This window comes from Colletotrichum karsti (assembly GCF_011947395.1).
Source record: "Colletotrichum karsti strain CkLH20 chromosome Unknown Scaffold6, whole genome shotgun sequence".
Taxonomy (NCBI): Eukaryota; Fungi; Ascomycota; class Sordariomycetes; order Glomerellales; family Glomerellaceae; genus Colletotrichum; species Colletotrichum karsti.
Genome location: NW_024065906.1, coordinates 261,016 through 283,789, shown reverse-complemented (window position 1 = coordinate 283,789; position 22,774 = coordinate 261,016). Strand labels below are relative to the sequence as shown.

Below are 22,774 nucleotides of genomic sequence, written 5' to 3'. Positions count from 1 at the left end.
AAGGATAACCCATCAGGCTCTGCGTAACCCTGTAATCTTCAAAGTCTATATCCTTTACCATTCCTGAGAAACTGCGTTTGTCTCTTGTAGACCTTTCTCCGTCACTGCAGAGTGATTGCCAGCACCGGAGATGGGTTCACAATTCTCATAAATGACCGGGAATCCCACCACATCTGGAGGAGAACTCTGGTAGAGAATCAACAAATTTCGGATCAGACCCAACCGAGTTTCTTCTTACACGCCGAACTCTCCCAGCAAATACAACACAGGTCCAGCTATACGCTCGACCACACTTATACAACACTTTCCACGCAATCTGGTCCGGCTGCGTGCTCGACCACAATCTTATAGTACTTCCCACGCAACCTCACAACCATGCCCGTGGATATTTCAAAACAAGTCCGCTACTGGCGTGACCGCTCCCCCTACCCCGGAGCCTCATCTTCTCACCATTCCCGCAACTCTACAGAGACAAACAAGCCCGTAGAGCCCGTTCAGCCATCAACACGTACTCGCTCTTCCGAGTACACGCGCAACGCCACTCATCAGCATGATTCCGAGGGCTTGGTAGTCATGGCTTCGTATTTCCAGGACAAGAGAGACCCCGAGCCCGTGGCGACCTGCGAGCCGCAGACCAACACCCCGATGAACAGGTCCGTCAGCTGGACCCCGGAATCCTCGCCCGCGCACCAAAAGGCCATGAAGGAGCGCGTCCGCTCCGCGAGATCGAGGACCCTGCCGTCGCAGCGCGAGCAGGAACTCCACAACAAAATAGTCCGGGTTCTTTCCGCCTCGACCCAGACTCATCCCGACGCCAGAAACAGACCTCGCTTGAGAATCGAAATTCCTGAGAGACCCGCAAGCAGAATCGTCGAGCAGACGGGGACTCAGATCGAGGACGGCATCAGAGCCCCCCATACCACACCCACAAAAGCGTGGATTCAGCTCGATGATGGCATTCGAAGCCCTCGTATGGTCGAGATAGATCCGAGCTCGTATCGTGGCGCCTCGTTCATGACGGCCATGGTGGTGGAGCCGGAGCAGCTCGACTGTATGCCTCCCCTGAGGCTGGGTTGTCCTGCCATCAGACCATTCGGGGCATCTTTCCAACAGGTCTCGAGTCACAGCAACGGTTCCTCGCCTGAGAGTTCAAAGGACGACGGCCGTAATTCTTCCGCGGAAGAACAGGATACCCGGAGTGAAGACTCGTTTACCTTCGTGGACGATGTTAGCACGGATGGCGAAGGCGTTCAACTGGTTGACGAACTCGGAAGCGGAGAGAGTAAGGATGAGGAAGAGGATGAGCACGAGGCTTACGAGGAGGATTCCGAAGCCCATCAGCAAGAAGCTGATGAGGAAGAATCCGACGAAGAAGACGGGGACGATGAGGCACAAGACGAGAAGATGGTCTGGTACCGCGCTGACCCGTGTTGCCGTTGCGACAACTGCTGCCCCATCAAGCGCATGGGCAGACCGCGGGACCGGTGTCTCAACGCCGAGAGGGTCCCCCTTAGCGACGCGCTGAGGAGGGAATCCGACATGAAGTACAATCTGGGACTCAAGGTGTTCTTGGGCATCTTGGTTGTGCTGTTCCTGGTGCTCGGCGCCAACTTCCACTTGGCCAGCTGGGAGAACGCAATCGCTAAGGGCAAGTACTGGCGGTCAAGATCGTAGGGGTTGGCACCCATGTACGGTACCTGTGTATATGGCGCCTGCATAGACGTTGCACGTACATCATAAGTTACTCGTATATACGTTGCATGTATGCAAGCTGCCTAGCAAATGAGGTATATTGTAGCCGTAGAAAAATGTGCTTGAAATTGCTCCAGTTCCCGATCTTCCTTACGCCGTGCTCAGTTGAAACGATCCATATCTACAAAGGGTATAAGAAAATGATTTGATCTCCCGCCGCCGAGTATGCCAAACATGAGCTTCTTCAATGACGCCGTGCCTTTGTATATCTCCAGAGCAAGCTCGCACCCTCCAATGCGGGCATCACCCGCGGCCGAGGACTTCCGGGCTGTCCTTTCTCCACCAGATGCATAGACCTCTGAAATCTTCGTCTAAATCGTCGCCAGTCATCGTTGGTCGGCCATGATTCGTACATATCCGACTCGTCCTCCAGGTCATCTTTGTCGAAACAGTCATCTTTGTCTTCGTCTATGGCCAGCGGGTAATAGAGGAACTCGTTCGAGTGCGGGTGACGGGGTTGCGTATAGTTGAGATGCGACTCGATGTCAAACTTGAAGCGATATCCCTGGTGAACCTGCTGCGGGCGCAGTGCACCCAGATTGTTCGACTGTGGTGCCGAGTATGGGTAGTGGACGTCAAAATCGAACTGGAACTCCTGATGGACGACGAAAACCAGCTTCCTCAACCTCGGGAACTTTGCTAGGCGGGCCAGCAATGTCGCCATATTCGTCTTGGAGACTTTCCAACTGAGCACGGGATGGCAGATCCCGGTGTACAAGCCGTACGAGGTTCCGAACGCAAGCCGACTGAGACTGTCGCGGACGAGAGGGATCTGGCTGAAGAAGTGCAGTGTTCGGAGCAAGCGCTTGACCAGCAAGTACGGCTCGAGCAGGAGGATATCGCGCGACAGATCGACATATTTCGTGGTGACCGAGAGAGTGAGGGGTCTGTAGCGCTGCAGCACAAACACCCTCGTCTCGTGGCAGACGGCACCCAAGGCCGGCGGGGGTTCATCGCGAACATTTGCGAACATGAGCCCCGCCGCAGCAGGCGTTCTCTGGCTTGCATTCGGGGCGTCCATGACTTCGTACACACGAGATTCGGGCAATGCGTATTCCCAAATCATCAATCGAATTTCCACCGGCAGCTTCATGACGGGAAAAGGTTGTCCGCTCCGTGCATGCCCGAGGGACTGCTTCTTGTAAGTCGGGAAAAGGTTCGCCATGATGATCGTTGTGTGACGCTGAGGCCGGGTTGCATCGCAGCAAGAGATCTTCAAGGCCCTGTAAAGCGGTTTGCGAACCTGGCGGGCGATCTTCTTTAAGGCTGGATGATCTCGGCTGGGGAAGGTCGAATGATCGGCGGGTCCAATCACTTGGACTGCGACCGCACGAAAAACGTTCTGGCCAAAATATCAAAGACGACGCCGCGTCTGCACGAAGGATTGGAGTTGAAATATAGGACCGAGATACCCACTCGTTTAACGTTTCGACTAGCGGCCCGAGAGATCTCGCATAGATGAGGGAGCGAGTTTGTTTCGAGGATCCGCCGGGATAGAGGTTCTAGGTGGGCGGCGCGAGATGTATGTTTGAGACCTGACAACTCCCCCAGGTTGATGACCGGGACGATATAGCAGCACCAATCGGAGAACAAAACGACGTGAAGCGGGCAGTTTCGAGCCCTTGGGCGAAGCAGCTCCCGATTTTGCAAGGAAGAGAGTGAAACGCAAAGGAGAAGGCGAGCCGAACTCCTACCTGAACGGCGGTGGGAATGTAAGCTGGTTTTGTGAGCTGTCCGGAGGCTCCCCATCACACTGGTGAAACTGGGGCTAGTCCCGATCATCTGATGGCTGTCAGTTTGGACATTTGGTCTAAAGGCATGGTCATCTACCGTCCCTGCGGTGCCGTTAGTGGACAAAAGCAACGTGGGATGCCACGACGGTACGCCGCAACAATGGAGCTATTGGGCGCCATGACTGCCACATCAGGTAGTGGTGCCGGCAGTGAATGACGCGCTGTTGTCAGAGCGGGCGATGCACCCTCGATATCCGGCGAGCTTGGGGCTGGGCAAGCAGACGAGATTTACTACGTGAAAGGGGTTTCCGGGCGTCTGACGAGAGGGAAGCGCATTCCATTGTTGGGAAACGCATTCGGCGGACTGGGCGTCTGGATTCGTCGGGAGGCGCGATGCACACGGCGCGGAGTTCTAATTATGGCACTTGGCCGAGGCATGCGGTATGTAGTAATATTCTGGCGACGGGTTTCGTGATCCCATCAGCTGGTGATGGCCAGCGAGCTGCCGATGATTGGAAAGCAGTCGGGTCTTCTTCCATCATTCGAGCCCGTTGTACGGCATAGCACGGTGCCGGACTGCCACGCTGCTGCAGGGTGACCGCAGCGTTCCAACGAGATGGCAGATGGGTAAGGTGCCAAGACGTTGGCCGGGGGTAGGGTCGGGGAAGTGGTGGCATCGGAAGAGGGGCGGGTGGCCGTCGCGAAGAGCTCGCCGAACTTGACAAACGGGCGGAGGCCAGGGAGGCAGAGGGGCTTGTCAGGTAGGTTGGACCTTGTCTGATACGGGCCGGATATCGGTTGCTGGAAACTTGGGTCGGAGAAACAATACGAATGCGGACAAAGAAGTTTGGTTTAAGCATATTGCTCTGCTCCTGGCACCTCCTCGCAAGTCGCAACTGTCCCCTGGGCCCCCTTCGTGGGTTCACCTCAATCAACTTGAAAAGGGCAGAACCAGCCACTTGACGACGTTGCGTGACCATTTGGTCAAGTCTTCCGCTCATCTGTCGCATTTTAACCCCTGCGCGGCCGGCCAATCCCCTCCAAAGGCTTGCCTAGACCCGTGGCAGGAGTCAGCCCTGGTCGACATGTTGGTTCCGCTTGTTGCGTAGCCCGGGATGCGCATGTTTCGTTCGGCGGTTGGCGAAAGGGGGGGGGAAGAAGCTAGGCCCACGCGATGGCTTGAGGTCTGAAGCAGAAGATGGTGTGTTCATATGGTGCTGGCCGTCAGCGTGGGCGACTTTGGATGACGACGGGGGTCATCTAGTTGGCTCAAGACCGATATGCTTCTCGTCGCACACTGAGTGAAAAAGTGTGGGGACGGGCGTCGGTGTGGATGCAGCCGGGACTGCAGGCGCACAGACCAGATCCAGGTCAGACAGGATGACCTTCGGCAGAACGGTTCTTCCGTAGGGCTTGCATTAGCGCGGGTCGCCCCACCCGCGGCGACCGTGCTGCGACGGGTTGCGATATAAAAAAGATTTTTCGAGCGCGAATCTGACGAAGACTTCCTTTTTTCTTCTTTTTTTCTTCGTGCGGCTGGCATGATAGTTTACAGTTTCCCCTGTTTGCTCAAATCCCATAATCAATGGATTTCATAGCGTCAATCATGCCCCAGATCGAATTTAATTGCAGCCTGCCTTTCTTCATTGATCCTGATGGTCCTTCACCAACTGGATCGCGTTTGAGAGGCCGGACATACCACGACTTTTGAATAAAATTTTGAGACGGGGGATCACGAGTAGCAGCATATGAGGAGCGTTCATCTTCTCTCAGGTTCAAGCAGCTTGCTCGTTGCCAGCGATAGGCGCTTCCATCTCGACGACTACGCGTCTTTCCGAAGTGATCTCCCATGTGAAAAGCTTTCGGTTATGGAGCTTTTGGTCACTGAAAACTGAAGAATCGCGAACGCAGCTCCTGGTCATACTCGAATTTTAATGCTTCCTGCGCGGCTAGGTACTCGGGGGGAAACCTCTATGGCTGTGGTTCTATTCATGTCTCATTGCGTGGGCATCGCGGGAGATTTTAAGGCATCTCTACCGGTGTATTCTGAACCATGCGCACTCTACTCTCCGGCCTCGTCGCCGATCTTCTCCAGCTTGCCCATCTCTCTCTTCTCTCCAGACTCGCCGATCAGGCGCACTCTGTCGAGACGAACCTTCTCGCCGTCGCCATCGCCCCTCACGACGTAGATAATCAAGCTGTTGATGTTCTGGAACTTGACGAAGCGAAGACCAATGTTGGCCGTTCCGTCGTCGTTCCAATCCTTGTCGGTGAGAGTGATCGCTTGCGTAGGAGGGGTATCGTCGGCCTCGCTGAAGTCGAGGTTGTGAGGCCTGTTCGGGTAAAGGTGAATGGTGCCAGGGCGCATTGGCACCTCATCGTCATCGTCGTCGGCAGGAGGGAGAGACGTGAGCTGAGAATTGATTGATTAGTCATGAGCTGCAGCGACTTCTGTACGAACTTACCTGAAGGGTGTGCAACTTCAGCATGGACTGGAACGGCATGAAGAGCAGAAGCTGGTCATCAGCACCGCTCTCAACCCAGTCCTTGACTCCGGTCTTCTTCGCCAGGGCACTGGGCTTGGAAGTGTCGAACAGAACCCGAACGGGACCGAAGTCTTCGTCGGCATTCAGAAGCTCGCAGCCCTTGGGCTCGACCTGATCCGTGATGTCGGTGTAGCCGCGGGGGAGCGCGGCGCCTCTCCAGCTGCCGCCGCTGGAGCTGCCGGAACCCTCGCCAGATCCAGAGGCAGATCCGCCCTCGACCTCCTTCACCAACTTCTTGACGACTTCCTGGAGCTTTCGGGGGTCGGCGCCCTGGACCTTCTCGATAATCGTGCTTTCGCGAAAGATCATGAAGGTCGGGAGCGAAGTGACGTTGTAGGCGGCCGCGATATCCTTCTGAGCTTCGACATCGATCTTGACAAAGGTGACGACATCTTTGCGGGACAGGCTGGACGACAGCTGCTCGTAGAGGGGCGCGATGGTTTTGCAAGGACCGCACCAATCGGCGTAAACTAAGCCGGAAACGATTAGCAAGAGGCGAAGACACTGACGAGGGACTGAATAAAGTGTAATCGAGTCAACTGCGGCAAGCCAGCACAGCGTGCCAACACTTGGAGTCTCGACGTGTAGAGGAAGGGGTGCACTTGTCGCGGTGACTGGTAGGGAAAGCGGAGGACTCACAGTCTGCAACAACAATGCGGGAGCTCGACAAGAGCTTCTGGAACTCTGCCGGCGATTTGATGTGAATCGTACTCATCTTCGCAGTTGGCAGAGGTTGCGGCTCTGTGTTGGTGGACTGCGGAAATGATGTTGATGATGGAATCTGGAAGAAAGCTCCCCCGCGACGCAAGGCAGACCACCACTGACGGAAGGTAGGTAGCTTACCTACCCCGCACCATGCCTCTTTGGGACTAGCACAGATCTCAGTACGCACGGATCATAAGACAGGAGCTTGCCTGTTCCAATCACAATATGTCACCATCAGCAACATCGTTTCCTAGACCCCGTCATATTTTCGATTTGATCGAAGCAGATATCTACCTAGTTTCTTGACCGTGGTCTTCGTCGCATTCTGATTGGTCTGTACAATCTTGGTTTCGTCGGTGTTGGTACGTGCCTGGAGATGACCTCCTTGTAAGGATACTCTCCTCGAGATTGGCGAGAACCAGCGACTTTATCCGACGCCATCCTAAGCAATCCGAAGGTCTCCAGCTTTTTCGATAAAGTTGTCTGGTTGTTTCCAAAACCGTCTTCTTGTTCAATCCTACCAATTTCATCATGCTTATCTCCTTCCTTGGCTCTCTCTCGATCGAGGTCGACTTGCCACTGCTTGATGTAGGCATGGTCAGGTGCGTCCAGCCTCTCATAGACGCCATGTAGGCATCCGTCATCGAAAGTTTTCGTGTGGTTGTATAGTGTGTTCGAATTTGCGGCATACGCCAAAAGCGTGTTCAGATGTTTGGTGGGGCTCTGACGGGAATTTGTTGGTGAAATCTTGTGCTTTTGATCATCTGTTCCTAGAAACTCGCGTGACGTGACTTGAAATCTCTCGGAGATACCCTTGACGTCTCGATAGTTGATTTTTGCTTCGGTTCTGTTGGAGGTACCGTCGACGGGTGTAGTACGTGGTTGGAGCGTGTTTTCTTCCATGCTGTGGATGACGCGAGCAGCATCCAACATTGATACAGGTGCGTATCCAGGTGTTCGGATCGAGATCTCATAAGTAGAGTAGTTATGAAGTAGATGTAGGACGACAGATGAAGGGAATTTGGAAGGCAGAGCACCCAGATGTGTACGAGGCATGTGCAGTACGGGCATTATGTAAAGAGACGAGCATACTCCTGTACCTAGACAACCATCCAGGTCGTCACCTGATTAATTCCGTATTGTTCGGGCTTGGGAATCACGGGAGAGGTGGCGCGAACCCGGTTATTGTGGCTTGGGGTAATACATGCTCACTTGTCGCCTCGTCGAGAGCGCTTCAGGATGTCATGGCTCGCTGTTATCTATATGTATCTATGTAGGCGCTTGGCTCTTGGGGGCGACCTATCAATTCATCCTTACCATCCTCAGAGTGTTTGTCTCCGGCCAAATGTTGTCCTAAATGCTACATTCCTCATGCGATTCAAGAGCTTGGCATAAAATCGTGGGCAATTCAGCTTCAGTAAGATGCAACCTTTGAAGAGTACCGCTGCCAGACCAAACCCCACGAATGCCCTCCCTGAATTGCTTCCAAGTAACAGGCCCGTCCTTGAACATAGTGTCTCCTGGAAACAATCTCTTGCTGGCAAATCTCAGGTCCTCGGCCATACGGAAGACGATATCATCGTCTCTCGGTTCATTTATCCTTGAGCCATGACTATTTCCATCTCTCAGCGTATCGATAACCACTATGCTTAAGCGACTGAAGTCCAACAGTTTGCAACTGACTATCAATTTCAGCAGCCGGGTGCATTCCTTAGCCGTCAAAAGATGGTACCACATCAATCCAATTAACCGAGCATGCCGTATTTTATGACTCAGTATCATGGTTTCGTGGGAAAAGAGCACAACGTCTCTATAAGGGTTGAACCAGACGCCGACGAAGGTTGAACCTCCTTCACAGAACTCGAATACCCCGTGGGTTTGAGTTACCTGCCAGGCTTCTCTGCAAGCTCCTCTAATATTGGGTGGTTGGGGGCGTTCCCACGATCCCCTGAACGATCTCGTCATGTAAGGGTACCTGCCAAAGGATGTCCGAAAGAGACGAACATCAGGTAATGCCATTTCCCAAACTTTCAGCCTGAGTTCGGCAGGCAGGCTTTTGAAGTTCGTGAATGCTGTCGTGGCCGATTCTTTGGTATCATTGCACACTGCGAGAGATTAGTTTAACTGCCAATTCGCAACTGTTGAGATATATTACCAGCCATCTTGCCGGTTGCAAGCTTGTTTTCAGTGTCCGTGATTTCTCTCAGAGTGAAAGGCATGATTTTCACCCCAGATTTGTGAACGCTTTGGGTACAAGTTGACTGCTCGGTCATGATAATTCCGGGTTACTGGTATGAGTCTTTTGTGAGATCGTCGAGGGTTTAGATCAGACCACTGTTGCATTTATGTCGGAAGAGCTCGATTAAAAAGATGACGATAGCAGTGAGCCAGATGCAAGGATTTTATATGACTATTCATCAAGGTAGGCAAAGTCTACACCAGCAAAATCAGGGGAGTTAGTAAAGAGGTGACACAGCACCTTAGAAAGGTCGAACTCTGTTCAGTTTCCGCGTAGCACGTATTCATATCCGCAGTATCTTGGTCAACTCCTTCAATACCGATGATCTTGTCTGCCTAAATTGTGCTCAAGGTACGGTTGATTACGTTCAGCTGTTGACGGCTTAAACAATAGACTGCGAGAACACAGATAATGTTACCGGAAACGTCTTGCAAGTAGATCTTCTAGTGTGTACAAATTTAGATTAAAACTTTGGAAATTCATCGGTAGAGGTTGCGGCGAAGAGAGTGAGCACTTGTGGCCCAGGAAAGGGGGACCGTTTTGAAAACTAGACCGAGGAGCGCCGCCTTTTTTGAGATCCTTCCACAGACGGCCGGCTCCTGCGTCACATCCAACTTTTTCCACCTTTACACCACAATTTCATTTTCATCACACAACACTTGACCAGGTCGTCCTTCCACCCACAAAATGGAGCAATTAATCGACCTGACCACGGCAATCGCAGCGGCCGTATCTCAGCAGTCCAAAGCCATTGCTGCATTGACAGAACTATGTGCCGAACAGCAACCCGCAGCCGCTCAGTTGCGAGCTCTCTCTGGTGAGTACCCCGAAGATGTCCTCTCACAGCACACGCAGAATATTAATGAAGAGCAGAAGCACAGACAACGATGACGAAGGCAATGGAGATACAGGCCGAGATTGTCAAGCGACAGCGGATGACGATTCTCGACAGCAGAGGCAGCAGCTTGCCTTCCCGTACGTATCCCCATCGGACGGTGGTCATCACATAGCTAAATTTGATGCATGCAGCAGGTGGTGCCTTTACCCGTTTCACTCAGCTGCCTCCCGAGATTCGGAAGATGATATGGGAGATGGCGCTGCCCGGCCCCCGCCTCTTCTACCTTCACCGCGACTCGGAAGACACTGTCACGGTTTCCCCGATCCAGAGACCACCGCCTATGCGAGCCGCTTGCAGGGAGGCTTGGTCTGTGACCGAAGGCCATGGATACTTTGAGTTCGGCTTCAATGCGACTCGGACCTGGGGTATCTGGTTCAACCCGACGAAAGACATTGTTTTCACAGACTACTTGGACACGCCGTGGGAGTTCCCGAAGATTCAGAACATCGGATTACATTCGGATTCGTTTTTCAGCCGAGGCAAGTGTATTTCGCAGCTCGAGTTGGCCATGGAGGGGTTGACGCACTGCCGCAAGATTGTGGTGATCACTCGGCCTGGGTATGACGAAGAATATGAGCAATGCTCCAACTTGCGGTTCTTCAGTCTGCAGGATGATGACCTTATCTGGTCCACGGATTACAGGCCACACATCTATGAAGTCCAAGACAACGGCGTGACCTGGGGAAGCATGAAGCAAGGGCTGACGCAGCTGTACCACGAGGAGGATACCCTCAGACGCCTCGGCATTGAAGAGAAGGACCTGCCTGAGATCGTGGGAATGGAGGTCCTTATGACCAATAAGGGCAGTTCATAGCCAGCATTTTAGATTCAGGAATACACTACTGTTCACTGATCGCCAGTCTCTTTGACCTTTTGTGCCATGCCAAGTTGGCGCGCCCCTTCTCTCTGCCATGATTACTTCTGTTCAACAGCTGCTTCACCGTCTCCAAGCTTTGTTAGGGTTCCCCTCTTAAGATTATACAACATGCTTGAGAACCGGCTCTCCCTAGACCTGCGTTTCTTGTGTCAACAACAAAAAGGAGGGGAAGTGACCTTGCGTTCCTAAAGGAATACCCCTCTCACACCACTAAGAAAGAGGGGAAAACAACAATACAACCTTGCTCAGTATAATTACTCTGTGTTTCTTGCACTTTCCTGCAGATATAAGAATAAGATTTCACAGATTCCTTGCTCAACTGTGAGCTGTTGAAATCAACAGCTTCATTACGTCAACACCACAATTAAAGAAGAAGAAAGAAGGAATGTAGTTATTGTGAGGATCGTTCTGAATTTATTGTATTGTTCTTTCCACACAAACTGCTTTAGACGATAAAGAGTTTGTTGAAAGAAGTATCAAACGCATTGTCGGCGGCTGGGCATCATTGTCTAAGTCCCCTCCTCTCTATTGCCCCCTTTCCAGTCACCAGCTCTCTTCTCATGCTGGGATGCATGCCGCAATCCTTCCAAAGTCCACCCCAGACCAGCCTATCAAGCATAGAATTGACGACCGGCATTTTCCATGTATCTAATGATCCTTCCCTCAACAGAAGGAATCCGGTCCCCGCGTTCAGCCTTGTTGGCGGCAGCAGAGATCTTCAGCTCCTTGTCGAAATGCTCTCTCACCTTCTTCCATTTCACCTCAACTATTTCGCCTTCAACCCCAAAGTCCCCCACATCAAAGATGCCGAACTGGTCGGTGTCGGTGTCGCTACCAGCAAAGCCCACGTGGTCGTCGTCTGAGAGGTGCTTATGGGTCTGCGGAATCAATGGAAGGGACGAGACGTTCGAGGATTCGGATGTGGAAGTGATTTCCAGACAGAGCTCCCATTCGGTATAGAGTTCCCCATCGTCATCAACATCCTCAAATCCCTCTAAATGCCAGTCGCCCTGGTCATTGTATGCAATGACGATGCGGTGGCAGCTCGGCATGATGTCCCAGAAGTGGTCCAGAAGCCTATCCCGGGCGTCCTTAACGGCAATGAAGTCGATGGGAATCGTGATTGTTTGCACACGCGACAACCAAGAACAGCCGGGAGAGGTCTGCTGTAGTCCCTTGTAGTCGAGGAACAAGTCCTTCTCTGGGTTAAACCAGAGTCCAGGAGAGTGGTACTTGTCTGCACCTGCGCCAAACATGAATCCGATTCGCTCTGTGACGCTCCACGATTCATAGCAGACAGCGCGGATGAGCGGTTGTGGATAAGCTTTAAAGGGCCATCCAAAAGTGTAGAAAACTTCAAAGATGCGACTGCGAGGGGTGGCGAGCTCCCAGATTCTCAGCCTGATCTCAGCTGGCAGCTTGCTGAACAGAGTGAAATTGGGCTGTTGAAAGTATTCTGAGGGGTTCTTCTGGCCTAGATTGATATGAGTTAGAAATATGCAGAAAAAGAAAGACCCTGTTCACTTTCCAATGAGCGCGCAGTTGCCGTTTCTCATCTCGGTCTCAGCGGCTGGCTTCTTTGCCTGTTGAGACAGCTGGTGAGGCGCGGGGCTTGACATCACAGGGTCGGGTGGGCGAGAGTCGGGTGCACCAGTCTGGAGATCCATTGTTGTTGCTTTTGTCGAGTTTGATTGTGGTGGTGATGATGTGAGCTGTTGTGAAGAAAGTAGATCTGGGTTTGCTGGAGGAGAAAGCGGGTGAAAGGTAGAAGTGAGGTGGTCGTTTGGTTTTATTTTGCAACTGAGGTGGTGAGGATTTTCACCCCTCTAGAGCCCTACCAACTGAGAGCACCAAATCAGAAAGTGCTCCATTGCCTAGATTGTTATGATTTTACTGCTTACCTTGTATCCTGTGATGAATTAAGTAAGCGCTTGTTGGACCTCACTTGAGCTCTGGATCAATGTAAGAAAACATTTCGAGGACCTTGGGCATTGGACTTATCCAGGACTATCCTGGGGATCAGTTACTTCTCTTGTAGTGTAAGAACCTGAACATAATGTAAGGTAGAGGTTACAAGAGGAGCGGCAGATGAATTGATACGTGAGAATTATAACCAATTAGTCCTGGGAAGGGCAGCCATTGAGATTATTCAATAACATAGAGAGCAGGGTATTAGCGCCAGTCAAAAATTAAGCTTAATTAGAGAAAAGAAGAAAAGGCTACCTGACCAGATGGCGGTCAGAAATGAGCATATGAATCAATGAGGTTCCTCACTTCACACTACACCAATCTAAAACTTACATGATTCTGCATGTATTAATATATCTGCACATTCTGGTCTCTAGCAATAAGAACGTCCTTTCCCTAGATGAAGGAGGAAGCGCCTGCCAATCTATTTAGATATCAAGACTCCTTCCCTTCATTGCGATCTCTCTGTTATTATAAATTCAAACTTCCTCCCGCTACAGCAGCTGGAACCCACCATCTACAACCTTCCACCTCTAAACAACAAGTGAGTTGATCAAGGCAGGCAACAACTCACTTGATCACTAGGAGTTCTTAAATAACATCTGTCACAGAGTCTCATTCTCCCCTTCTATCAGGCCCCAAAAACAACAGCTAGCATTCTCATCGGCCAACTTAAAACTTCAACTAAGCTCAGCTACGACATCGTCATCTCAAACCAAGTCACACTTCACGCACCTCAAAGCCTAGCAGGTCAACTACTCTTTCGAAATGAGAGTCAGAGCTCGTCACTCCAGATGTAAGTGCTTTCCAATTTCAGTCACCGCAGTCATCTACTTGACATCACTTAGTACTAACCGCTCGTGAAGCTTCCGGCCGCAACTTCGAGTTCCACGGATTCCCAAAGCTTCCTCCCGAGATTCGGCGCGCAATCTGGGAGGCCGCGCTACCTCCCCCAAATATCTGTCAGCCAGTTGGAGAGCGTCAGGCAGCCAGCGACTGGCACTCAGAGAGACCTACCAAGTTCAAGAACACCTGGAAGCCGCCTACCATCAGAGCAGCTTGTCGGGAAGCCTACGAAGTCACCATGTCCCGCGGCCGTTTCCGATTCGGCTACTACCACGACAGCGGCATCAGAGGCTTGTGGTTCAACGACAGCACTGACGCGGTCTACATATCTCGCCCGCAGCAGCTCGAATACAACCACTTTCCTGACGTACATAACATCTACCTGGGTGCATGTCTAGCTCTGGACTCTACACTCTGCTGGAATTTCATCAACAATGATGAGTTCGATTCGTGCCGTCGTCTGGTCATCGCCCTCGATCCCAAGGGTCCCGTGGGCTTTGTCAGGATGATGACTACCACGCCCAAGTTCTGGACCATGCAGGATCATGATTGCTTGGGCAAGCATGCTTTCAACGGAAATGATTACCCTGCCGGAGCTAAATCGAGGCACATCACACTGGGCCAAGCTAGACAAGTTCTCCTCCATTTCTTCAAGAAGCGACAGGAGTCGCGACTTCAGATGGGAAGAACAGACTTCTACCAAGGTCCTCTGAAGGTGGAGGCGGTGGAAGTCTTTCGGTAGTGGCGAGCACAGCTTGGACAACTTCGATCTGGTCTTGGAGCGAATGGGCTGCGTCAGTGGGAGAAGGACGCGTCGGATGAGATGCATAGGCTGGCACAGGACCAGTTGCATTTCCGCATCATTAGAATCTCAAGAATGTAGAGTAGAAAACATCTGAGACGGATCAGCAGAGAAACTCTGCAAAAACTTACCAGAGGTCGGGAGTGCTTCTCCCAGCAGCCATAGTTTAGGCAAACCAATTCAAAGAAAACACGAACATTGGTAGAAGCCATCTGTTGTTCTATTAAGCTATGCATCGAATAATATCCCTTCCAAGCCCAACACCTCGCGTCCTAATGTCCGCCTGGATATACGTACCAAAGTCTCAGTTGTAAAAGGGGAGTCGTTCCAAGAAAAGCCGGCGCTCCCTCAACAGGGACAGCTCCTGAACCACTCTTCTATGCTCCCTCAACAAGAGCCGCTTCTGAGCCTTTCTTCTATGCCCCTAATCAAAGAGACCGTGCCTAGCTCTTAGCATTTCCATACCCACCAAGTTGGGCAGCTTGCTCTCGCTGAGCCCCTTAACCTCAACCACGTGCTCCCTCCACAGCAGCTCGACGATGCGCTTGACGTCCCTCCAGACCGCGACGTTTCCTATCTCCGTCGACATCTCCATGGGGTAGTCGTGGTGGCCGATGACGTCGTCGTCTTGCAGGCGCCAAAGCTTAGCTGGCATGCGCGGGTGGGGAAGACATGAGCGGCCCTCCCAGTCGACGGACTGCAGCATAAAGACCTCGCGGCAGGATGTGAATTGGTTGAGGATGGTGTCGATGGTGGCGGTGCAGCTTTCCTTGTTCATGAACCTGGTGTGCGGGATGGCGACGCGGAGGATGCGCGACATGTCGACGTTGGTCCAGTTGGTGGGCTCGCCGCGCAGGAACAGCACGTCCTTGGCGTGGTTGAACCAGACGCCCTTGTACTCACCGCCGAAGAGACCGAACTCGAAACCGCCGGCTTCCTTAAAGGCGGTGTTAGCCTCTCGACAGGCAAGGCGAAGCTTAGGCGTCTTGTGTACGGTGATGCACATGTCCGGGAGCCCGGAGGCGGTGCGGGCGTTGGCGAGGGACGTGGTGGTTGCGGGGTCGGTTGTGCGCATGAGGCGGTGGAAGTGGACATCGGGACCGGTGACCTCGAAGATCCTGCCGCCCGGAAGTGCAAGTTTCCAGATCTTCATCCGGAGCTCGAGCGGGAGCTTGCGAAAGAGGTGGAAATCATTTCTGGATGAAGAGCGGGAGCGACTGGATTCGGGCGCGTCGACGCCGGAGAAGGATGAGAACACGCTTCTAAGCGCCTCTTGCTTCTTGTCTCGCTCTGCTTTAGAATGTTAGCATTGGCAGGAGTGGCTAAAGACAAGAGGAAATCATGCGCTTTCGGGTTCGAGTATCCTTACTCTCGATCTTCTTGATTCTATCGGTGAGTCCCCGGGTCTCCCGGAGGGCGGCGTCAAGCCGGTTCTGAATAGTCTCGGTCTGAGTGGCGACCGGGGTCGGTTGCTGGCGGGTCTTGCCCACCTCCGTTGCAACAGCCGCCTGGACGTAGCTCTGAACGGCAGTCAAAAGAACCTGCGTGGCCGCGGCCAACGGGTCGACCGGGGTGTCGGCCATGATGCCGGATGGTATCTAGATGCGATGAGATTATGTTCGGTGATGATGTTTGGATACCTCGAGGGACCTATATGAGTGCTCACCTGGTGATTTGTGAAGTGAAGTTCCAGCAATTAGGCAGTCGCGATGAGTGCAATTATCGACAGATGGTCGCGATGAGAATAAAAGATATGAGCCAGGCGATCTGTTTGTATCAAAATAGAAGCAAGATGCCGATGACGGTGCAGACAAGGCGCGTCGTTGATGGCAGAGCGATGGTGGCGGTCGAAGCAATTGGAGGCAGGAAGTGTGTCAGATGACGGCTCCGCTCAGATTCGGGCAGAGGACGACGTCTCTTCGGCTTGCCTTCCTGCCTGGCGCCTCGCGATGAATGGAAGGCGAAGAGGAGCACTGAGGTGAGGTGGAAGCGGGCTGAGGACGACGAGACCGAGGTGAAGTTGAAATTGGGGGCCTGAGGTTACCTAGAGGGATGTTTGCTTCCTCTTGCCTTATTGTGGTTGGCCAGCTGCTAAACTGGTGGTGCTTTTGGAAGGGGACCTGGAGGGCGCGGGAGGGAAGGAACACTGGAACACTGGAACACTGAAGCCCGCACACCGGTCAGGCGTTGTGGCGTGCGCTGCGGCGTGCTTCACCTTGGCGAGCTCCCCCCGCCATGTGGTGGGCAGGGATAACACAGCGACGGCGGGAGCGATGCTAGCGCCCGGGGAAGGGGAAGGGGTGCACGGGCCTTCAGTTCGGCTGATTTGATGATTCGGTGAGGAAGTCTACCTCATCACAGGTATTATCAGCCTGCTACTACGTAGAATCATGGGAGATGATGTGTCTATTATGTTATATTCTCCTCGCCATAAATCCTAAAGTCGAGGTTCGCTTCATGGAAATCCGGTGTTGATGCCGTGCTCAACGTTCCTCACCTGGAGCAAGCACCCCTGAAGCATACAGCACTCCAGCAGTCCAGTCGACATCTGCTGCCAGACCGTACGATTACAAGCAGCTCGTCTACATGCAGCAATTCTTTCGCAAATCCCAGACATTCATTGTTGAGTTGGGTAATTGCCGGACATCGGCCGACCACCAGCGACCAGTGACATCCAAGAATGCACCCACCCTTCGAATCCATGCCGGCAAGCTGATAAAAGAGCGTGTCCAAAACACACCGGCAAACGGAAGGACCTCCTTCCTAGCCAATCCTGACTGCAGCTACGCGGCACGGAACCGTTGACAAATAAAACGGCTTCTTCTGGAACGGCACATGCCCAGCGCTCAACTTATGCAGCGATTTTTATGTACCGATATGGAGTATTCCGCAGGCCATGTCTACCTGACGAATTAATCTAGGTAGATCGACTGAAGGATGCTGAAAACAAGTGGGTTTAATTACATCGCAGCATGTAAGCTTCGGACAGCTCCCTCGCCGTTCTGAACATGTCGTTGATTTTAAAGTCGGACCATGTCAGCAATGTGACCTGTCGCTTGATCTGTACCTGACAGAGATTCAGGGACAGATCTGACTTGCTGATGCCTCCCATCAGCATCCGAGCGCGTTGCACATATGCAGCCCTCAAGCCCAGGGTTCCTGCATAACAGATATCGACACACGCGTGATCGAAAGTCTCATCATTTCAACCATGTCTATTCTATCCTCTATGTCGAACGCAGAGCTGGGAATCGCTTAAACTTGCTTACATATTTCCGAAAGACAATCAGCAACAATTCACCACGCCCCGTCTACCAAGGGTTGGGCGCGATGACGGTGTAGTTCCTCCAACCACCGTTCACTCTGGCATGCTCGATCGCCTCATGGTGCTGGTCCAAGGAGAACACGGCCAACTCGCTACCGCTCTCCTTGCCAATCTTCAACTGGCCGCCCTCTATCATCCTGATAAGCTGCTCCAGCGTCCTACGCTCGCACATCCACTTGCCCTGCAGCTTCAGGTTCCTGATACTGAAGGGCGCATACGGGAGCGTCAGGGTCTCGCTGGCGCCGCCACTGAGAATGATCCTGCCCTCGCGCTTCAACACGCGCAAAGCCGCGCTGAGGTAAGGGGGGTTCTTGAGTTCGCCGGGCGTCCAGTCGTTGTAGACTTCGGCGCCGGCACCGTTGGGGGTCGCCGCGAGAATGGCGGCCGCATCCGCGTTGTCGTCGCCGGTCATGGCGACGGTCTTGAGACGCGGGTGGTCGTTGAGCTTCTTGCGCATGGCGGCGAGCTTGTTCTCGCTGCGTCCAAGGGCGATGACGTTTGCGCCGGCGGTGAGAGCAACCTCGACGGCCAGGCCGCCGAATGAACCGCCAGAGGGGCCAATAATGACGGTCTCGGCGACCTTGACGTCGGCCGCTTCGAGAAGAGCACCGGCGGCGACGGAGTAGTGGGCAATGGACTGCAGGGCAGCTGGGTCGTAGCCCAGTTCGGTAAGACGCTTCTCATCGAGGAGGTACACGTTCTCGAGAGGAACCTTTTGGTATTGCTGCAGCGATCCGTCACGCCACTCTTTGGTGAGTTTCTTTCCCTCCTCGCCGTGACCACCAATATGTCCGATCATAATCATCTTGCCGGGGTCATCGCGGCCGCGAGTGGTGGCATCGACGTACACCAGGTCGCCCTCCTTGACCTTGACGGCGTCGGGGCCGACGGCGTGGATGCGACCAATGGCGTTGGGGTTCGGGACGTAGGGGGGAGGCATGTTCATGGCCTCGAACTTTCCGGCGTGGACGAGGTGGGTGTAGGGGACGATGGGTGCCGCAAGGACCTTGACCACGACCGTGCCTGTGGGAGCTTCCGGGATGGGTAGGTCGATGACCTCGGCGGGCTCCGAGTAGGAGGCCAGCCAGAGGGCTCTGTTCGTGCCGTTTGAGGTGCTCATCTTGAAGATCCGAGTTCTTTGAGGTTTGAAAGAATGGGATGACAGAGGAATGAGACGATCGATCTCGTCTTTATAAGCTGCTGGCTACGCGGAGAGGTCGAATGTCCTTCAATAACGGCGGAAGACTCGGGGAAGTGTCATCGTTTCTCGGGCCGGATCGAGAGTCCGAGTTCAGACGGGGGACGGTGGAGATGGCGACCTCACAAGCGCACACCTGTTCGTGTCCGGCGCCCGTGAGACGAACCAAACCACGGCGTTGTCATGTTTGAAGATGTGTCGACGGACTCCGCTTTTCCTTTCGGTTGCTCGCTTTCGTGCTCGGTAGATTTCCGGTGCCATCGCAGGTCTAAAACACAATTCTCGCGCTGTTCTTCTCGTACATGCAATGTCTTGGTTTTCGGGAGAAAACTAACAAAAAGGGCAAGTTCGACAGAATCCCGAGTTGAGACATCCTGCGCTACTGCGCGCGCTTGAGTCCACCTCCGATGGAGCACTGCCGTGGCCGCTCCGCAGGGCGCCGGGCGAAATTGGTGACGGCTGTCCAATCCATGAAGATCGGCTCGGGAGTGGGTCTGATCGCTTGACCGAACGGGCAGTTGGCATGACTAGCGACGACCGGGGTCGTTTTCACCTTATATCGCTGTTGCCCCAGACAAGTGCACCTTTTTTTGACGGCCGGACTTTTTGGTGTTTTCCCCTGCTCCCGCTTATGTAAGGCGGTCGACGACACCAACTGATTCGGTGTTGATTCTGACACCAAGGTCTACCTCGGCCTTGGGATGTTTTGGAGGAAAGATGCGTTGCTTGTTGTAACAGCTTCGAAGAATTATCGATGCAACGTTGACTCGACTTGGCGGCCCGGCTCGGTGACCCGGCTCGGTGACCTCCAGCCGGCCTTCTGCCCTTCAAATACGGCCCTTGCAACGGGAGCAGATCTTTGGATTGAAGTTGGTGCTCTACCTTAGAATTCAGATCAGCCAAGGTATCAAAGTGTTTCGACCCATTTACGAAGAATTTGGTTCTGGTTTCTCTCAGGGAGGGTGTGGCCCAGTTGCCGGTTGACCAACAAAGACGATGTTCATTGATGTCTGTTTGTGTAAGACCAACGGTCGGGCAGTGGATCCTGGCTTCTTCAATCAAATGCAGGAAAGAAGCGACCTGAAAGACGTCAGCAGTGGGACCTTCCTTTTCCTGCTTGTGTGTTCTAGCATGTTATGGTTGTCACTTCATGCATTACCTTACCCAAGCTGATTCTGCAAGCGAGCGACTTCATTCAAACTGGAGAACTCTTTATCTAAGCCTCATAGCCCGCCCACCAGGAAGGCAATGGTTCTCTCTGAAAAATGCCACTTTCAGCGGCTGTCAGATCGGAAAGCTTCAAGCAGCATGTATCAACCTCGTCAGTACATCCCTCTAGACATAGCATGTCATGAGTAAAGTATCAGAACTCCAAGAAGTGGCCCAGTTTGGGTTGAGAGGTTGGCTCTTTCCTCCTGTTTGGGCGGGCGCTGATTTGAGGTGAGGTTGAGACTGCAGTGAGGTAAAGTCTTCTGTTCACCATCAACTCATTGTTCACATGAACTTACTGGTAGCTATTTTTTTTTTCCCAGCCTAAGATTTCCTTTTGTGCCTCTCCATAGGTGAGCAATTCTTTGAGACTTAAACTTGGTCTTGTGCATCTTAGCATTTTTGATCCTACCTGTTTTTCTTCCCGCGCACACCTCACGCCTTCTTCACTTCGCAGATTTTGCAATTCTCGTCACCATATTCTTGCGACTCTCTTTGTCACATGTTGAACCAGTCTGCATGTCAAGACCACTGTTGCGACTAACATATTTGTCTCCTAGTAGTCTCCTCATCACCCGGCTACTGTCATTTTCATCATCACTATCACAATGCCACCAAGATCCTGGGCCCAGATTGTCGGCAGCGGCGCTGGTATGAAACCCAGCCCGCTGCGACAAGATATCACAATCAACATGTCTGAGTTCCCATCTACCTTGAGTACAGTGCCCGTCACATCTTCGGCAACCCTTGCCATTGCCCATGGCACCTGGGCTGATGTGGCAGCACGCCCAGATTCTGAAGTCTCCGCTTCTTTGGCCTCCAGCGAGACTGACTTGAAGACTGAGAGTGGTGTTGTTGGAGTTGGTCTCACAACTTCTCCCAAAAGCGAGACTTCTTCCTCCTCCTCCTCCAACAACACCACCGCCTCCTCGGGCCCCTCAATATCCTCCACTGTTGCTGCCAACACAACCACCAGAGCTCCTATAAGCAACATCGACATGGTCAGCAAGAAGCGCCAGGCTGCGCAGGCCAGCAAGGCCAAGGCTAGGAGGTCGATGAAGCAAGCCGTCGATAGAGCCATCGGCGTTCCTGCCATTGTCGAGCCCCCCTCGCCGTCCGCAGGCAAGAAGAAGAGGGAGAAGAAGGTCAAGGAGGACAAGGGCAAGGGAATCGCGGCCGACTCTTCCGAGGAGGAGGATTTCGACGGCTTTTTCCCAGACGACGCCACCACCGCCGAGGAGAAGGCCGCTGCTGCTGCCGCCGCGGCCAAGAAGAGAGAGGAGAATCTTGCCAAGGCCAAGCGGGCTTTCGAGGCTCTCGAGAGAGATCGCCGCCGCCAGTAAGTTCTTACCCGAGATTGAAAAAATTTTTGTCAACAAGATCGCTAATGATTTTTCGTTCCAGGCTGTTCGAGTCCAGCGATGGTTTCGATGTCACCCTCATCTTCGGCAAGGACAAGACGTGCTCCCTGGCTCATCGAGAGATCTTGATCGCAGAGTCGACTTGGTTTGCTGAGCACCTTCCTCCTGCTGACGAGGTTAGTCACAGATGCCTGCTTTAATGAATAACTTTTAACTTTTCTCTCACTCGCACAGGACGGCCAGACGACTCTGTTCATGGAAGGCTGTTCGGCCCCGATGGTTGGTCCTGTTTTGTCCTTCCTCTACACCGGTGGTGAGTTTCTGTCAACAGGTCAATAATGTGAGGGATCTGGCAGCTCTAACACAAACACTAGTCCTTCCTGGCATGACCTTCGACCCGGCTCGCAAGTGGGACCTGCGTTTCGTCGTCTTCAACGTGACCAACTACCGCACCTCCGCCAAGCTCGAGATCAAGAGCGGCCTGGACCACTTCCTCGGCAACATCAAGGCAGCCGTCGACTACTACGGTCCCCTCCTGGGCGGCCAGTTCTACCACTACAAGTTCTACAAGAAGGGCTCCATGGAGAGCCTCGAGATCCCCCTGCGCATGTGCTACATCAACATGTACGAGGAGGAGGAGAAGCCCGCCGAGATGCGCGAGCTGAAGCTGCAGGTCGCCCGGCTGTTCATGGTGGTGATGCCCTTCGTCCTCCGCCAGCCGTCGTTCAAGGGCCCGATCAAGCAGTACTGGACGTCTCTGAACTTCCCGTGGCGCGAGGACATGAAGGGTTTCTACGAGGAAGGCCTTCTCAACGAGTACGCCCAGATGTTCGACCGCAACGGCGACTGGATCGACGAGGAGGACCCCGAGAGCGAGCCTCTGCCGGAGTGGCCCGCTGTCCCTGGACCCTCTTCTGCTGCGCCCTCTCACTACGCTGCGTCCATCGACGAGATGACCCAGAAGATGAGAGATGCCGGCATTGCCAACTTTTGAGCGGAAGACGGACCGCGTCGGTTTCGGTTGGATGTGGTGTTGCTGTTGCTACCTCATCCGGGACCCGAAGGCACTCTACACATCTTTCGACTCGACTTTCGATTGCATACACTACTCGCATCAGCATGTTCACAGCAGCCGGCTCGAAGACCACAAGTATATCGGGATCCACGTGGATAAGGAGGGAAAAGGTCTCCTCGCCGACGCTCTGTTCTCAGCAAAGAGCTTGCATATGTTCACTGCTGATTTTGGACTCTTCGTGGACCACAACTGGTATACGATGGATCGCACTTCTTTGGCCAACTTACTGGCTTACTGGCT

General features: G+C 53.2%; 9 protein-coding genes across 9 annotated transcripts; 4 read left to right on the top strand and 5 right to left on the bottom strand.

The window, feature by feature from the left end:
• Positions 1–375: 375 nt before the first annotated feature.
• On the top strand, positions 376–1,674 carry CkaCkLH20_02535 (uncharacterized protein; the record flags this gene model as incomplete). The annotated part of the gene is made up of 1 exon (XM_038885254.1): positions 376–1,674. One exon carries the CDS (start codon positions 376–378, stop codon positions 1,672–1,674), a length of 1,299 nt encoding a protein of 432 aa, XP_038749185.1.
• Positions 1,675–1,995: 321 nt separating this feature from the next.
• On the bottom strand, positions 1,996–2,917 carry CkaCkLH20_02534 (uncharacterized protein; the record flags this gene model as incomplete). The annotated part of the gene is made up of 2 exons (XM_038885253.1): positions 1,996–2,050; positions 2,106–2,917. The coding sequence occupies 2 exons, from the start codon at positions 2,915–2,917 to the stop codon at positions 1,996–1,998; spliced, it is 867 nt and encodes a 288-aa protein (XP_038749184.1).
• A 2,630-nt stretch (positions 2,918–5,547) lies between these two features.
• CkaCkLH20_02533 (thioredoxin domain containing protein) lies at positions 5,548–6,746 on the bottom strand (the record flags this gene model as incomplete). The annotated part of the gene is made up of 3 exons (XM_038885252.1): positions 5,548–5,898; positions 5,951–6,501; positions 6,671–6,746. 3 exons carry the CDS (start codon positions 6,744–6,746, stop codon positions 5,548–5,550), a joined length of 978 nt encoding a protein of 325 aa, XP_038749183.1.
• Positions 6,747–9,662: 2,916 nt separating this feature from the next.
• On the top strand, positions 9,663–10,687 carry CkaCkLH20_02532 (uncharacterized protein; the record flags this gene model as incomplete). Its single annotated transcript, XM_038885251.1, has 3 exons — positions 9,663–9,792; positions 9,849–9,950; positions 10,005–10,687. The coding sequence occupies 3 exons, from the start codon at positions 9,663–9,665 to the stop codon at positions 10,685–10,687; spliced, it is 915 nt and encodes a 304-aa protein (XP_038749182.1).
• A 674-nt stretch (positions 10,688–11,361) lies between these two features.
• Positions 11,362–12,417, bottom strand: CkaCkLH20_02531 (uncharacterized protein; the record flags this gene model as incomplete). Its single annotated transcript, XM_038885250.1, has 2 exons — positions 11,362–12,172; positions 12,275–12,417. The coding sequence occupies 2 exons, from the start codon at positions 12,415–12,417 to the stop codon at positions 11,362–11,364; spliced, it is 954 nt and encodes a 317-aa protein (XP_038749181.1).
• Positions 12,418–13,486: 1,069 nt separating this feature from the next.
• Positions 13,487–14,306, top strand: CkaCkLH20_02530 (uncharacterized protein; the record flags this gene model as incomplete). Its single annotated transcript, XM_038885249.1, has 2 exons — positions 13,487–13,514; positions 13,585–14,306. The coding sequence occupies 2 exons, from the start codon at positions 13,487–13,489 to the stop codon at positions 14,304–14,306; spliced, it is 750 nt and encodes a 249-aa protein (XP_038749180.1).
• Positions 14,307–14,790: 484 nt separating this feature from the next.
• CkaCkLH20_02529 (uncharacterized protein) lies at positions 14,791–15,949 on the bottom strand (the record flags this gene model as incomplete). The annotated part of the gene is made up of 2 exons (XM_038885248.1): positions 14,791–15,656; positions 15,736–15,949. 2 exons carry the CDS (start codon positions 15,947–15,949, stop codon positions 14,791–14,793), a joined length of 1,080 nt encoding a protein of 359 aa, XP_038749179.1.
• A 1,728-nt stretch (positions 15,950–17,677) lies between these two features.
• CkaCkLH20_02528 (isopropanol dehydrogenase) lies at positions 17,678–18,811 on the bottom strand (the record flags this gene model as incomplete). The annotated part of the gene is made up of 1 exon (XM_038885247.1): positions 17,678–18,811. The coding sequence occupies one exon, from the start codon at positions 18,809–18,811 to the stop codon at positions 17,678–17,680; it is 1,134 nt and encodes a 377-aa protein (XP_038749178.1).
• Positions 18,812–20,706: 1,895 nt separating this feature from the next.
• On the top strand, positions 20,707–22,453 carry CkaCkLH20_02527 (uncharacterized protein; the record flags this gene model as incomplete). The annotated part of the gene is made up of 4 exons (XM_038885246.1): positions 20,707–21,437; positions 21,503–21,635; positions 21,694–21,772; positions 21,834–22,453. The coding sequence occupies 4 exons, from the start codon at positions 20,707–20,709 to the stop codon at positions 22,451–22,453; spliced, it is 1,563 nt and encodes a 520-aa protein (XP_038749177.1).
• Between the last annotated feature and the right edge of the window lie 321 nt (positions 22,454–22,774).